Source organism: Colias philodice, chromosome 17 (assembly GCF_061535455.1).
Source record: "Colias philodice isolate Cphi_HAF_F1 chromosome 17, ilColPhil1 Martin Lab GWU primary, whole genome shotgun sequence".
Taxonomy (NCBI): Eukaryota; Metazoa; Arthropoda; class Insecta; order Lepidoptera; family Pieridae; genus Colias; species Colias philodice.
In genome coordinates, this window is record NC_143102.1 from 1,438,183 (window position 1) to 1,454,846 (window position 16,664).

Sequence of the window (16,664 nt, forward strand, 5' to 3'; positions counted from 1 at the left end):
TGGTTCAAGAAATTACCTTTCCTACACAAATTGTATCAAAAAATAGCCTTATATAAGCACAATAACTTCTATGGATTTATTATTAAATATCTAAAATTTGTTTAAATTTAAAAAATGTTAACAACAAAAGTCGACGTGATAATCATACTCTTATAAGAGTAAATTTATTTATTTCTACTCATTTTACAAACAAATATCCTGCATTAACATTAAAAGGGATTACTCTTGTAATTCTCCTGTTGGAGGGGATCAATCCACGTTTAAACAGCAATAATAACATTTTTATGTTATCTCACAGTACCATCACTACTATTGCATAATTACTGTGTCCTTAGAAATTATAATGAAAATAATTTAACAGACTCAAATTACGTTTTCTTCATTTAAGGAAAATTAATTACTCTAACCTTTGTACTAACCATTCTAGATTTTACATTACGTCATCAACAATTACACTACAAAAGAAAATAATCTTCTTTATATATAAAAATGAATCGCAAAATGTGTTGGTAAGCGCATAACTCGAGAACGGCTGAACCGATTTCGATAATTCTTTTTTTATTATATTCCTTGAAGTACGAGGATGGTTTTTATGTAGAGAAAACGTAAATATGTACCACGGGCGAAGCCGGGGCGGACCGCTAGTTTCTAATAAAATCGAAATTGAAGTCTTTATTCCTACAATTTTGTTTAGCACAAAAGCTCTCGGAGCTACCTGAATCGCAGGAATTTCAGCGCTATAAACTCCTGAATCCAACTTTGATCCTAAAGGTTAACTCGTCTACGCAAACGGGATATAGCGGCGCGGTGATAATACTATCGGACTTTGAAACTAGACATAAGCAATTAAATTATCGATTATTGATAACGCTTGATTAAGCGCGAACGGTAATAATTATTCATCCGTCCGTTCTCCGTGCGGTTTATTTTAAAATGGACATTTAGCATAGACCGCAAAATTTATTGACCGAACACTTACGTCGGGACTCGGGAGGGATAGATATTGCAACTTACACGGAGTATAATCGTTAAACTGAGAACAATTTTATAAGCGCATTCGAACTATTTAACAATCTATCACCGGTTGGAAAGATTGCCTCTACCGAGAAAGCCCGGCAAGAACTCGTGTAGCGGTGTGACTAATATTTCTGAGAACCTTGCTTTCCAGAAACAACTTAGATAACTATGATTAAACTATCTTCCTCGCAGTCACAAAACGGTCATTAAATAATATTTGTTACACGGATTATTTCAGATATTGTCAAACATACGTAATTATTTATCCATTTCATAACTTGACGAACATATCGCCAAATAATTGCTTGGCTAAAAATAGTAAATGCAAATACTTCGACGGTCGTGTCCTTATGCAGTTGACCGGGGAAAAAGTTCACTACAGAAGCCAAGAGCAAAAAAGACAAAACGTGGAGCGAAATGTAAAAGCCATTTTACAAGGAGCTAACTCGAATAGATAGTCGCAAGTGCCTTTATCGCCGATAATCACAATTCCTCGATTGTCTCTCGAACGGTCGCTGCATTGGACCCGTGATATGACAATATGGCACGATGCACTATCACCAAAGTGTACGATAATGTATCGTGGGCTTATCGGTGAAATTTCGCGACACAAGACCGTGACGCAGCGCAGGATCGACGCTTGATTGATGCTCCATTTTACGAAATATGTATCACCATCGACGCAGAGGATTTGCCGTGTCCTAGTTTTTTGCTTTGAGAATATCTTCTTTATAGGTCAAAGTTTGAAAGATAGCAACCCACTTTATGAAGTAGTGTAAATCTTTTGCACTACCATTAGATGTTTAGGCATAAAGGTACAGAATTAATTGTGCGTATTTTGCATATTGGTTCGATCTCACTTCACATCTACATATTGTCGTACATTCACAATTAAAGCAATTATTGTATAACCATTACCTAATAGTTACTAAGATCTACCAAGTATTCAAACTATGGTCAATATAGCCAATAATATATTAGTTTGCAATATCAATGTCTCGTGTTCTAAACGGCTTATTTCATCTCGAAACACAAATATATCAGCACAGATTAGATAACTACACAAAGACTTAAATACAGTAGTATCCTTGCTCGAGGGGTTACTTAATACGATAATAATTTATAGTCACACTGCAGTAACGTCAGTATCTAAGATACACTGCGATACGGGCGATATTTGTAAACAAATATTAATATATGTTTAAACAGACATAACGCCAATATCATAATTCCGCGTAAGGAGGTCGTATTTCGCGGAAACTAAGGACGGTTATTCAGCTACCTATGTGAAGTTGGCAACTAACTGAATAAAAATGAGTGTTTCTCAATTCTATTCGATTGTACTAGGTTTGTACCGGATTGTACCGCTATTTATTTCGTTTGTACCCCAAAAGGGTGGGGAGAAACATAGGGTCGTAGTTATATGGCAACTAACTGAATAAAAATGAGTGTTTCTCAATTCTATTCGATTGTACTAGGTTTGTACCGGATTGTACCGCTTTTTATTTCGTTTGTACCCCAAAGAGGTGGGGAGAAACATAGGGTCGTAGTTATATAGTTCGCTGCTAACTGAATAAAAATGAGTGTTTCTCAATTCTATTCGATTGTACTAGGTTTGTACCGGATTGTACCGCTATTTATTTCGTTTGTACCCCAAAGGGGTGGGGAGAAACATAGGGTCGTAGTTGAACTGAATAAAAATGAATGTTTCTCAATTCTATTCGATTGTACTAGGTTTGTACCGGATTGTACCGCTACTTATTTCGTTTGTACCCCAAAGGGGTGGGGAGAAACATAGGGTCGTAGTTATATGGCAACTAACTGAATAAAAATGAGTGTTTCTCAATTCTATTCGATTGTACTAGGTTTGTACCGGATTGTACCGCTTTTTATTTCGTTTGTACCCCAAAGAGGTGGGGAGAAACATAGGGTCGTAGTTATATAGTTCGCTGCTAACTGAATAAAAATGAGTGTTTCTCAATTCTATTCGATTGTACTAGGTTTGTACCAGAACGTACCGCTTTTTATTTCGTTTGTACCCCAAAGAGGTGGGGAGAAACATAGGGTCGTAGTTATACAGTTCGCTGCTAACTGAATAAAAATGAGTGTTTCTCAATTCTATTCGATTGTACTAGGTTTGTACCAGATTGTACCGCTTTTTATTTCGTTTGTACCCCAAAGAGGTGGGGAGAAACATAGGGTCGTAGTTATATAGTTCGCTGCTAACTGAATAAAAATGAGTGTTTCTCAATTCTATTCGATTGTACTAGGTTTGTACCAGAACGTACCTTCTTCACTGATGAAGATGCAGCTTTCTAATGATGAAAGAATTTTTGAAATCGGTCCAGTAGTTTATGCGTGAAAACCATACATACATACATACTTACATAATTACAAACTTTTCCTCTTTATAATATTATTATAGATAGTATAGATAGGTACTTACATATTCTATTATGGCGCGCACAAACTGTTCCGTTTACGGATTAATCTACATTGAAATCCCAGAAGGAAACAATATTTCAGAAAGATTGTATTAATTGTATCTGTTGAATTAAAATCAAAGCTATATACAGGGTGTCCCACTATTGGTATACTAAGCGCGAAGGGACTTGTAGTTTTGCATACACTGATCACGTAAAAAATACTTAAAAAAAAAAATTACGTCAAAAATTTTTTGCTAAATTTTTCCTGAAAATCCATGTTTTCTTCTCTAGCTTCGCGCAGCCGGCATATACCGCTTCTCTAATGTGAACATTTCATCTATGAAAACATAATCTTAAACGATAGCTCACTTGCTGGTGGCAAAGTTAGGCGGGTTGCTTGTTAGGGGTGTACACATAGAGTTTTAAGAATTCATCTATTTGAAAAAAAAATGCGTCTGGAATTTTATAAGTATTTTTTACGTACTCAGCGTATGCAAAACTATAACCTCCTTTGAGCTTAGTATACCAACAGTGGGACACCCTGTATATGTTGTCCTCATTATTTTCTAATCAGATTGTACATCCCAATGCGAATGCATTACTTAGTTAAACTTACTTAGTTAGCAGCGAACTATATAACTACGACCCTATGTTTCCCCCCACCTCTTTGGGGTACAAACGAAATAAAAAGCGGTACATTCCGGTACAAACCTAGTACAATCGAAGAGAATTGAGAAACATTCATTTTTATTCAGTTTAACTACGACCCTATGTTTCTTCCCACCTCTTTGGGGTACAAACGAAATAAAAAGCGGAACGTTCTGGTACAAACCTAGTACAATCGAATAGAATTGAGAAACACTCATTTTTATTCAGTTAGCAGCGAACTATATAACTACGACCCTATGTTTCTCCCCACCCCTTTGGGGTACAAACGAAATAAAAAGCGGTACAATCCGGTACAAACCTAGTACAATCGAATAGAATTGAGAAACACTCATTTTTATTCAGTTAGCAGCGAACTATATAACTACGACCCTATGTTTCTCCCCACCTCTTTGGGGTACAAACGATATAAAAAGCGGTACAATCCGGTACAAACCTAGTACAATCGAATAGAATTGAGAAACACTCATTTTTATTCAGTTAGTTGCCATATAACTACGACCCTATGTTTGTCCCCACCCCTTTGGGGTACAAACGAAATAAATAGCGGTACAATCCGGTACAAACCTAGTACAATCGAATAGAATTGAGAAACACTCATTTTTATTCAGTTAGTTGCCATATAACTACGACCCTATGTTTCTCCCCACCCCTTTGGGGTACAAACGAAATAAATAGCGGTACAATCCGGTACAAACCTGGTACAATCGAATAGAATTGAGAAACATTTATTTTTATTCAGTTTAACTACGACCCTATGTTTCTCCCCACCCCTTTGGGGTACAAACGAAATAAATAGCGGTACAATCCGGTACAAACCTAGTACAATCGAATAGAATTGAGAAACACTCATTTTTATTCAGTTAGCAGCGAACTATATAACTGCGACCCTATGTTTCTCCCCACCTCTTTGGGGTACAAACGAAATAAAAAGTGGTACAATCCGGTACAAACCTAGTACAATCGAATAGAATTGAGAAACACTCATTTTTATTCAGTTAGTTGCCATATAACTACGACCCTATGTTTCTCCCCACCCCTTTGGGGTACAAACGAAATAAATAGCGGTACAATCCGGTACAAACCTAGTACAATCGAATAGAATTGAGAAACATTTATTTTTATTCAGTTTAACTACGACCCTATGTTTCTCCCCACCCCTTTGGGGTACAAACGAAATATATAGCGGTACAATCCGGTACAAACCTAGTACAATCGAATAGAATTGAGAAACACTCATTTTTATTCAGTTAGCAGCGAACTATATAACTACGACCCTATGTTTCTCCCCACCTCTTTGGGGTACAAACGAAATAAAAAGCGGTACAATCCGGTACAAACCTAGTACAATCGAATAGAATTGAGAAACACTCATTTTTATTCAGTTAGTTGCCATATAACTACGACCCTATGTTTCTCCCCACCCCTTTGGGGTACAAACGAAATAAATAGCGGTACAATCCGGTACAAACCTAGTACAATCGAATAGAATTGAGAAACACTCATTTTTATTCAGTTAGCAGCGAACTATATAACTACGACCCTATGTTTCTCCCCACCTCTTTGCGGTACAAACGATATAAAAAGCGGTACAATCCGGTACAAACCTAGTACAATCGAATAGAATTGAGAAACACTCATTTTTATTCAGTTAGCAGCGAACTATATAACTACGACCCTATGTTTCTCCCCACCCCTTTGGGGTACAAACGAAATAAAAAGCGGTACAATCCGGTACAAACCTAGTACAATCGAATAGAATTGAGAAACACTCATTTTTATTCAGTTAGCAGCGAACTATATAACTGCGACCCTATGTTTCTCCCCACCTCTTTGGGGTACAAACGAAATAAAAAGTGGTACAATCCGGTACAAACCTAGTACAATCGAATAGAATTGAGAAACACTCATTTTTATTCAGTTAGTTGCCATATAACTACGACCCTATGTTTCTCCCCACCCCTTTGGGGTACAAACGAAATAAATAGCGGTACAATCCGGTACAAACCTAGTACAATCGAATAGAATTGAGAAACATTCATTTTTATTCAGTTCAACTACGACACAAACCTAGTACAATCGAATAGAATTGAGAAACACTCATTTTTATTCAGTTAGCAGCGAACTATATAACTGCGACCCTATGTTTCTCCCCACCTCTTTGGGGTACAAACGAAATAAAAAGTGGTACAATCCGGTACAAACCTAGTACAATCGAATAGAATTGAGAAACACTCATTTTTATTCAGTTAGTTGCCATATAACTACGACCCTATGTTTCTCCCCACCCCTTTGGGGTACAAACGAAATAAATAGCGGTACAATCCGGTACAAACCTAGTACAATCGAATAGAATTGAGAAACATTCATTTTTATTCAGTTCAACTACGACCCTATGTTTCTCCCCACCCCTTTGGGATACAAACGAAATAAATAGCGGTACAATCCGGTACAAACCTAGTACAATCGAATAGAATTGAGAAACACTCATTTTTATTCAGTTAGCAGCGAACTATATAACTACGACCCTATGTTTCTCCCCACCTCTTTGGGGTACAAACGAAATAAAAAGCGGTACAATCCGGTACAAACCTAGTACAATCGAATAGAATTGAGAAACACTCATTTTTATTCAGTTAGTTGCCATATAACTACGACCCTATGTTTCTCCCCACCCCTTTGGGGTACAAACGAAATAAATAGCGGTACAATCCGGTACAAACCTAGTACAATCGAATAGAATTGAGAAACACTCATTTTTATTCAGTTAGTTGCCAACTTCACATAGGTTATTCAGCTGGCTTATCAAAAGCTGCGGTTTGGTCGAGGCAACACTAGCGAAGTATACGTACAGTGCGGGGACTCAATAGATATTAGGTTAAAATTAATTTGAACACGGCTTTGTGTTTCCTATGTTTAGGAGGCACAATTTAACTATATTTTTTTCGGTTAACGAATAGGTTCAACTGTGTTAACGGTTCCTACTGGGATGATATCCCAGTAGGAACCGTTAACACGGTTAATTCATAGATTTTCAACAGGAACATTGCATTTTATTCCAGCTTCCATACACTTCACAATACTCTATTTACGCTTACATATAACCATAACACATCAACTATCAAAGATCAAAATATCTTGCACATATCAGCGAACGCGCCACCACAGTCGCCCTAAGCGCTGATAAGCAATCGTCCTTATCACATAGGAAGGGCAAGCGGAGCGACGTCGTGTCTGCGCTTTCTCCTGCAACCGTTGATGTTAAGCGCGCTCCACATTCTCCACGAGAGGTTTTGTCTCGGGTCTCGCCAAAACTATTGACGAGACGAGAGCAGCTCTCCACATTCTCGCTCGCGCATTTGTGCGCTCGGTACTCGAACGAGATGGACGTGGAAACAGCTGTCGCTGGAGCATTATGTGCTGTGGCTTACTAAAATTATACGCTTATTCGAGAAAAAGTTGTGTCCAGTAAAAGTTACACTTATTACTATGACATGTATACTATTGCACAACTACTTATGAAAAAGTAAAACCTCGTCTCAAGTTTATACACCTCCAGGTACTTACCATGGACATTGGACATATATGATATACGACAATAACAACATGCTAGTTCAATCAGGATCATGGAGAAATAAAATCGACGAAATCGGCGCTCTTCGTAATTTACCAAGAGTTTACAAAATATTTTTATAGGTAACTTCTGTAATTTAATTGAAGTTAATCAATATGTCCAAAATCATTATTTTATATTAAACATGAAAAATCTACGATATAGATTTATTAGAGACCAATATTTTTTTTTTTTTGAAAATATTGTGTGGGAATGTGGAGGGAGTGTTTTCTGTTTCGGCGAAACTACACGAGAGCCCTTTGATTCGGATACGAAATACCGACACGGGATGGAGACTGCACGAACATAGGCGAGACTTGCCGAATATGTCCTCCACACTCTCGTATTCGCTATGTTTCGTGTAGTTTTGCCGAGAATGTGGAGCGCGCATTAGGCGACAGCTATGCGATCCAAATAACAATAGGATTCACTTAGCACCATATTGTTACGTCATAGCTGCTACTCCCAATCAAAATTTAAGCATTAACGTTCCCATTTAATTTGATGTAAGGACCAGGCCAAATAATAATAATTAATATGCGTAAAGAATAGCAGTAAATCGTCTTTTTCAAATGACATTTGCCACAATAAGGTCATTGACGTTCCCATTCATAGCTGGATTATGGCATATGGCATGGCTTATCTTTCGATCGTGAATATGCTTCGATTGTTCTGAAAACTGGCTACCGTTAAGTGTTAGCACTGCTTCCTGAAAAGTCTCGAGAGATATTCGAAATCCTAACAATGCTATTATGTGCGAAAGATCGTGAGAATGTCAGGACGATCGTTATTCGTTATATAATTCGCGTATATCTATTGAACTTATAAAGACCATTAGTACAGCAATAATGGTTTTATTCTTCTCTATTGACGTAAATCGTCAATGGAGAAGAATTAAAACCATTATTAAAATTTTGTTTAAAGATGATGCAACGATACTTACTAATTCGACGATAAATGTAAGAAAATGGGCTCAAGATTTAGGATCTTTATATGATCAATAAGAAATACGGATACCTTGTGATTATCATCACAAGGGCACATCTAAGGACATACATTTCGCAGTGCACGTGGACACACATATAATACAAATAATTAACTTAAACTTGACGCAATCAAGGTGCAATTACTGAAATCACTTATAGTTTAGTTATTTTCCAGGTACGGGCGTCGGGCGGTGCGTGTCATGTCCGACAATGTTACAATGTTGCATACACAAGTGGCCATATAAGTGTTGTCACGCTGTTCAATTCTCTGAGCTCGATCAATAGACGGACGGACTGTACGACTGTTGGCTTTATTTTCTTGAGTTGTATCTGTGCATTTTATTGTCATATTTGATGATGGATCAATTTTCTTTGTTTCTGTACTGTCAATTAAGATAATACCTATGTTAAGGTAGTAGCTAGTACTAATGTTTTCTATATTGTTGGTACAGAAATCGAATTTTATTCTAGCCAATATATTTTAATATTAAAACCTAAAAGGAAACAAGAGCAAGGAACATAACCATTTAAGGAAACCACGATCCCTTCATTTTCCTTCCCGTCTTCACCATCCTAGTTCTTAAGTCTGTGATACAAACCAATGATTTCATTTGCGGATTCACGTCAAACAAAATTCACCTCTTTCCTCTAATTAATAAGATGACCAAATGGATCTTCCGAAGCAAGTGTCACCTAGCGCATTTTAGATTACAGAACAAAGTTTACTGAACATACCTACTGTGGAAATAAAGGGAAGTGTGATCTGAGACTTGAAATTAGGATTTTGTTCATAGTATCTTGAAAAATCGCTAATGCATTATTTACGGATACTTCAAATATATCATTTAAGTTATCCTCAATTTACACAAAATTACTAACACGTAATATAATTTATTTAGTTTGTTTTATGTACGGGAAAATCTTTTTTCCCTATTCGGTGTTTCCGTGGCAGATAAACTTTTAGGGAATTCGACGTTTCTATGAAATCTCATTGATGTAAACGTTTATAAATATGTTTGGGTATAACCGCACAATATCTGAGCAGAATTAGATGGAAATACAGGAAATAATTCAGAGACAGAGAAACTCTTTAACAGTACTCATTAACTCTGGAACAATGTCACGGACGACGAGTTTGCATTAATGTTGTAAATGCGAAAGTGACCACTTGTATCTACCAAAGATTGACAAAAATATCTTTGAAAAGACTTCTTTTACACTATTCCAGTAAACAATAATTTCTTCCAACCGTGTCATACGAGTCGATACACGCGCAAAACACACGCAGAATACATTTACTCCCATTGTTTTATAGACAGTCACTTTTCCGTACGAACGGTCTAGTCTGACTTTCTGACTCATAATACAGTTGTATTATATGTTAATACGTCAAATGCGTACGTGTGTTATGGCACGGCAAAAAAATAAACTTTATTACGAACCTCATTATGCAACCTTATGTAAAGGACCTTTGAAAGACATTGGGCGGTTTTCAACTAGATGCCAACGACACGACATAACTGTATTATGGGCATTAATTATAAAAATTTAAAATATATGATAAAAAATATATTGCGCACGCAACATTGGATAGAAAGGATTTTTTTTAATTAATAAATGGCTTCTTTCACCATAATATGAATATTTGAAATATATCTCAGGGCTCACCGTGAGTCAACAAAATTCTATTCACCAATTCTGTCCTTTTGACTTAAAAATGTATAATTTTATGTACGTAGAGATTATATACAATAGTTCATTTCAGTTCAGGAGCGTTATAAAACAACCTTGATCTTCTCTTCGAAACATATCTCTACAATTTTCCCCAACCGCGCAAGATGCATCATGCAACGCGTCTTCACTGAAATAAGATGCATTTTGACTCACACTTCTAATACGTCATATTAGCACTGAAACATCGCGCCATCGCGGCTGCCGTATCACCAACGTCTAGTGGAAAAACACCCACTGAACATAATAAATTACCCAATGCATCTTGCCGATAAATTATACCTATAAACGGCACACGAACGAGGATATTTTTCAAATTTCTATTAACAAAACGATCGTGACTCGATAGCTATGCGTCATCCGCATGGCAACAGATGAAATGGCATTTTGGTTTTATGCATTTTTTATCGCTATAGGAAGTCACCCGACGTCACTTAATTGGAAGTAAAATTCGCCGTTTGACCAACAATAGATATCATTGCATGCCAGACTAATTCGTGTTTTATTTTTTGAAGCAATCAATTAACTGAACGAGGGGATTTTCTTCAAGTGTACGTACGTACAAAATAAACAAAGAGAATAGTATATTTTTCTCTTCAATTACTCGTGAAAGCCAGGATTGGAGGCGTAACCATAAACGTTATCCCGTATCGCGTATTCCCGATTGCGTCAAAGCTTTATGTGCATTATTTAACTGTACTCCACGGCATCCGTTAAGTATTTTTTAACCTCTACCGTTAAACTTGCCACGACACTTACTTGTTAGTTAGAAGTTTAGCAAAAACTATAGAACCTATTAAATTACATCAAACTATGTGTCCAGTAGACATTTTTCCAGTCATGACTATCTCCTATTCATGGAAATATCTAAGGAGAAACAAAACAAAATTTTGTCGTGCAATATCACCAAATATAGTAGAATCAGAATGTCGTAAATTGTAATATCAAACTGAACCAATCTAATAAAGGGGTAATTTAAATCTCGTTAAGGAATTATAAAGTTATTACGACAGCTGTAGTTATAATTACTATTAAAATAATTGTGTCTGAAAATTTTTCCTGCTTTGAGAATAGTAAATGTATACTAGATAAGAAATCGTTAGATTATTTTTGCACGTAGTAACCCGTGACGTCCAAACATGTCTACTAAATTAAACTGAAACTTGAAATTACAGCATGCCAAAAGAGCATATTGTTGTTTGCATAGACAACAATTTTTGAAAGTACTACATCAGAAATACCCAAATATAGGGTGCCTGACATAAAATAATATATTACATACTTGATTATCCTGGTATTTCTTTGTCGTGAGTGCGCACACGTACCAAATCAAATTTTCTACTTAACCAATATTCATAGAAGCGGTGAAAATTGTATCTACCGCTATATTGAATCAAACTTGATCTTATTCGCAATCTAGCTTTCCACGCGACAAGCATTCGTAGGGTATTAGGCACAACTCAATACTCATGTAGGTATTTCACATCTATTAGATCAATTTTATTGTAAGTCATGAGCCTTCTATGTCCTCCCAGACCGAGTTTTTTGCTAGCTGGTAAGCTAGATCTTCACACAAATTTAGACAAAATAAAGTATATTACACAGTACTCACCCTCTGATGAAACTTGGTCACGTCGTACGACCGCTCCGAGCACAGGTTGTATATCTTGTAGTGGTCCTTGTGCATCTGCTCCAGGAATCTGTACACCTCGTCTATGTGGTTCCTGTACACGCCCTCCAGCTTCTCCGCGGGAAACCCCATCGCTATTAGCCTGTCCGTGATATCTGTGTACGCTCGTTAAGGAGGTATTGGTGAACACACGTATGAACAATGTTTTAATGTAGTTAATAATTACAGGACGTTAATGTAAATTTTTAATATGGACGATAAGGTAAATTTGTAAAGCGGCAGTGCCATTAATTTAATGTTCATATTAGCGTAGTTTCTTATTCAAATTATTAAGTAAAAAGAAACTGCGCTGAAAATAACTACGGGCTAAGTAAAAAATATGCAACCTAGATATTTATTTTATAATTTTTATGAATCTACCTATTGTAGATTAATTAATTGTAATATATTCATTAGCAAGAAATATAATAAAAAGCCAAGTTATTTGTGTGTGTGTGTAAAAAGTTCGTCCTTGGATAGACACATAAATTTTATCAGTTTAAAATAAGGAGGTAAGAACCATTTATAGACGGTTGTGCAAATTATATAATTGCATAAGTAAGTAACATAAAAATTACCAATTAAACTTTATCAGTAAATTTATTTCATTGATAAAACTTTAACTGTAGCTATGTTTAACTCATTTGTCCTATACATAAAAATAAACTTTTGGGACGCGAGGCTTTGTCGAAAAGGTGCAATTAAGGTTGTCAAAAGTTTTTTTGAAATGCATTTTGAAATTTTAAAAACACCAAATGGCTTTAAAGCAGACAGAAATAGTTTGGAAAATCCAAAAGTGCACGCCTCATAATTTTTTTTAATAATTATTTATTAATTATTATTTTTGTTTATTTAATAACAATTAAACCACATCGAATCAGACCCTGAAAAATGAAAGGGTTCTATTCCTGAGCATACTCAAGCGTAAGAGAAAAAAAAAGACTCGATTAGTAAAGTATTTCGGTCGCTATCGTGTTAACAAGAAAATCCTCCGCACATACAGACACACGGACGTCCAAGACAGAACTTTTTAAAACTGTTTTTTAACTAGTTTAAATAACAATAATGACATCAAAAATGTCATGAATGTTAAAAATAGTGTTTTTTCTTAATATGTGTGTGTATGTATTATCTTACAAGTGCAATGTTTGATACATAAAGACATTTTAAGTTTGAAAAATCAGATGTTTTGCGCGAAGTGACAGTAGTACCCACCTCAACGCTTCGCTTATGAGGCGTGCAATAGATCAGAACGTGAATTGAATTGTTAATATTTGTTTCAGGATTCATAGATTAAAATGGAAAAAAAAATTAATTCATACAAATATGAAATAGCCAATGTTTCGAATTGAGAATTATAATGGTCCGGGAGCCAGCAGCAGATTTTATGACCAAGTTCCTCTCAAGCGGTAATTAGTAAAATGCATCAAAGTATAGTATTATGAAGCCTCGTGAACGTCAGCTGGAGCTCGGTTGGGGGGAAGAGCGGTTGTAGCCTCCCGTATCAGCTGACGGTTTTTCCACCAAGATACAGCCAGCTGACATATATATTTATCCACAGTTACATATAAGCTATCATCAGGTAAATTTTTGTTTGAGAGGAAATAACGGAAAATAAATTTTTCTTTAAATTTAACTTTCATGTTCGAGACACCAGCTGACGTATAATACACCATGTTGTAACCAGCTGACAATTTTTTTTCGTTGAGATATTGGGTTAGCTACAATTTGACAAATTTTTAGCTGAGAGGAAATGAATGAATGAATGTATTTTTTTTCCTATGTGCGTGGGAGGCTACAACCGCTCACCCCCCCAACCGAGCGCCAGCTGACGTTCACGAGGCTTTATAATACTATACTCTCATGCGTCTGACGAATTATCTCTTGAGAGGAAATAGTTAACCAAATTTGCACCTGGCTCCCTAACCATAAGATAAGTCCACAATTTCAACAAAATATAGGTGTTTTGTTTGATCAAATCATATTTACGTGATCTTATTTACCTAAATAACGTAGACGATAAAAATAAACAATTTCATACTTTTCTCTTAATGTAGGTACGCTTCATTTTCCTAAACTAAGCTTTGGCAACCCTAACTGGAATTATGCATATATATAATTATTACACATATTTACGCAAATTGCGGAACGCTCGTGACTCTGTGAAATTAGGATTTGAGTGCGAAATAATTGATTATTTACATTGTTGGGGTTCGTGTGTCGGTTAAAATATATCATGTATGTGCTAGTTAGGTTTTACCTCAACACTAAATTTACCGATATAATGATTATTTTTATTGCCCATTTCTGTGATGCTAACTATAATATTGACTGTGGCAATACAATGACCCTCTATATTGTATTATTTTAGGCATTTGAATGTAAGGATGAAAGGAAATGAAGTTTTTCTGAAGTTGCTTAATTAAAATTATTTATAGTAAGCTTAATATTAGTCAGGTTGTCTATCCTGCCTTTTTCTCAAGATTTTGATAATTAAAGACGGAATATTGAAGTATGAAAAAGATGTATCTGAATCTCATGTATGCATGTCTATGTACCTATGTATAATCTGTCGGGGAACTCAATCTCAAAATATAAAAAATAATACATTTCACAACAATCAGGAAACGTTTTTCGCGTGTTACCCAATCCTCTAATCCCGAGACGACTACACTTTTAACATCTCGCGTCTCGTAATGTTACAAATTCTCTCTTACACATATATTACCCCACTGCGGATTGCGATTGGCCCGCCGTCTCTGCCGTCGTTAATTAAACGAAACCTACGCTTAGAAATTGAAGAATTTACAACGGTTTTACTTAAATCATTCATTTCACCTATTATGTAACTGGGCTGTTAATTAAGTTGCAGTTTTTATATGCTACAAAATAATCATCGTTGGTTTAAAACAAAAGTCAAGTTAATAATAAAGTGTTCGTAAAATAGTTCGTCATATGATATTTAGTTTTAGAGCATTCAAATGCGTTTTAAATGAGATTTTTAAAGAATAGAAAAAAATAGATCACGAGACGGGATTCGAACCTACACCTACGTCTTTTGTCATAGTTCATCATGTTATATGCACGTAAATGAGACGAAGGGCTATATTTTATTCGCTACCTTTTTTATGAATAGCATACACTCGTGACTTCCAATGCATGACTGGTATGCACCAAAGCAGCTAAATGTATTTTACGTAATATACTTACGAAAAAATATTTAAAAAACGACCCAGACAGATTACAGATAACCATCAACATCTTTTTATGTACAAACTTACAAACTCTACCTCTATATAAAGTGTTAATAAGATAATACGAACTTGGACAGACCTGCAGACACTATAAGTTAGAATCAACAAATATTTTAATCTATTGCCAACTTTAACTTACTCTCTTTCTAATACACACTGGTGCATAATTCGCCAATACATAATTGTACTACAATAACGATTTAGATTAGTTACTTTTGCATAAAGGACTAACAACAATCTTCAGCTAACTACATACAATTTGCTATTTACCATTATATCCCACTCCTTTTAATAAATGTGTAGTAATGTATTTCATATATAACTACATTAAAAACTTTCTTTCCTATCGCAGCAGCTTCAAATCTGTCAAACAATTAAGACATCCAAGTGTTCTCGATTCGCACGCGAACCGAATATGAATATTTAATACCACGTTCCGTGTCGCAACCGAGGTTTTTCTATGTTAATGGCGTCTAGGATCATTGTGAAATTAACAGTTTCGTCTGGCGATGCGATGTCAACACGAGTTCAAAGTTAATGGTGACCGGTTTGATGGTATTGTCTCTCCGATCGGTTTGTGTCCGATGCTGCCTATATCTATCTAAACACCTGTGTGCGTATTTTTGTATGTTGATTAGAATTACCGTTTTTTAAGCTATAATGAGTTATAAAACAGTATGCAGTCTGATTGATGGTATGGGTAAATATTTGTCGGTATGGACCAGTTTCTCAGATGGGTAAAGACTTGAAATTGAGTCATTTGGTGTTAAATGTGGGGTAAATATCTCAATTCTAAAATGTGTTGAATTAGAATTGGTAGGATTAATTGCGAAAACGACTGCAGTGTAAATAAGATAGATTTCCAAATGGATGATATTAGTACGTCTACGACATTACATATTTATTTTTATGCGAATTCCAGCAACATCGGTGTTGGCCAGATCGTTTGCTGTTTGGTTTATAAATGTTATAACATTTATGTTTGGAGTAGAAGTATAAATTAAATAGTAATTTTCACAAAATAGTTCAGAAATAAGTTGTATCCTTAAAATACGGTGCCTAGCGACTAGCTATTGATCGCAATGTCAAGTCAACTTCTCTCGCCAGTCACCCATCATGGAACCTTCTAGAAGGCTGTAATTAAAGGCCGCCGCTTCACCCATAAGACACAACAAAGTTTAACTCATTATTTCGCCTAGACCCGTAAACAGCTGGCCAACCGCATAATGTGAGCACGACAACCTCGACGCGTACTAACTATTCAGATAGCGGTTGCAACACCGACGTGTGTACAAAACCAAA

General features: G+C 35.8%; 1 protein-coding gene and 1 long non-coding RNA gene across 5 annotated transcripts in view; one reads left to right on the plus strand and one right to left on the minus strand.

The window, feature by feature from the left end:
* The window catches only part of LOC149480808 (uncharacterized), a 369,189-nt gene that overhangs the window by 313,936 nt on the left and 38,589 nt on the right, over positions 1-16,664 (plus strand). The window lies entirely within an intron of this gene.
* The window catches only part of Pten (phosphatase and tensin-like protein), a 51,159-nt gene that overhangs the window by 18,374 nt on the left and 16,121 nt on the right, over positions 1-16,664 (minus strand). For all 4 annotated transcript variants that reach the window (XR_016316885.1, XM_089705494.1, XM_089705496.1 and 1 more), the window contains exon 2: positions 12,052-12,224. Coding sequence is in view for 3 of the 4 variants with exons in the window: in XM_089705494.1 (XP_089561620.1) it covers positions 12,052-12,224 (173 nt within the window). In the remaining variant the exon portion in view is untranslated. The remainder of the gene's footprint in view (positions 1-12,051; positions 12,225-16,664) is intronic.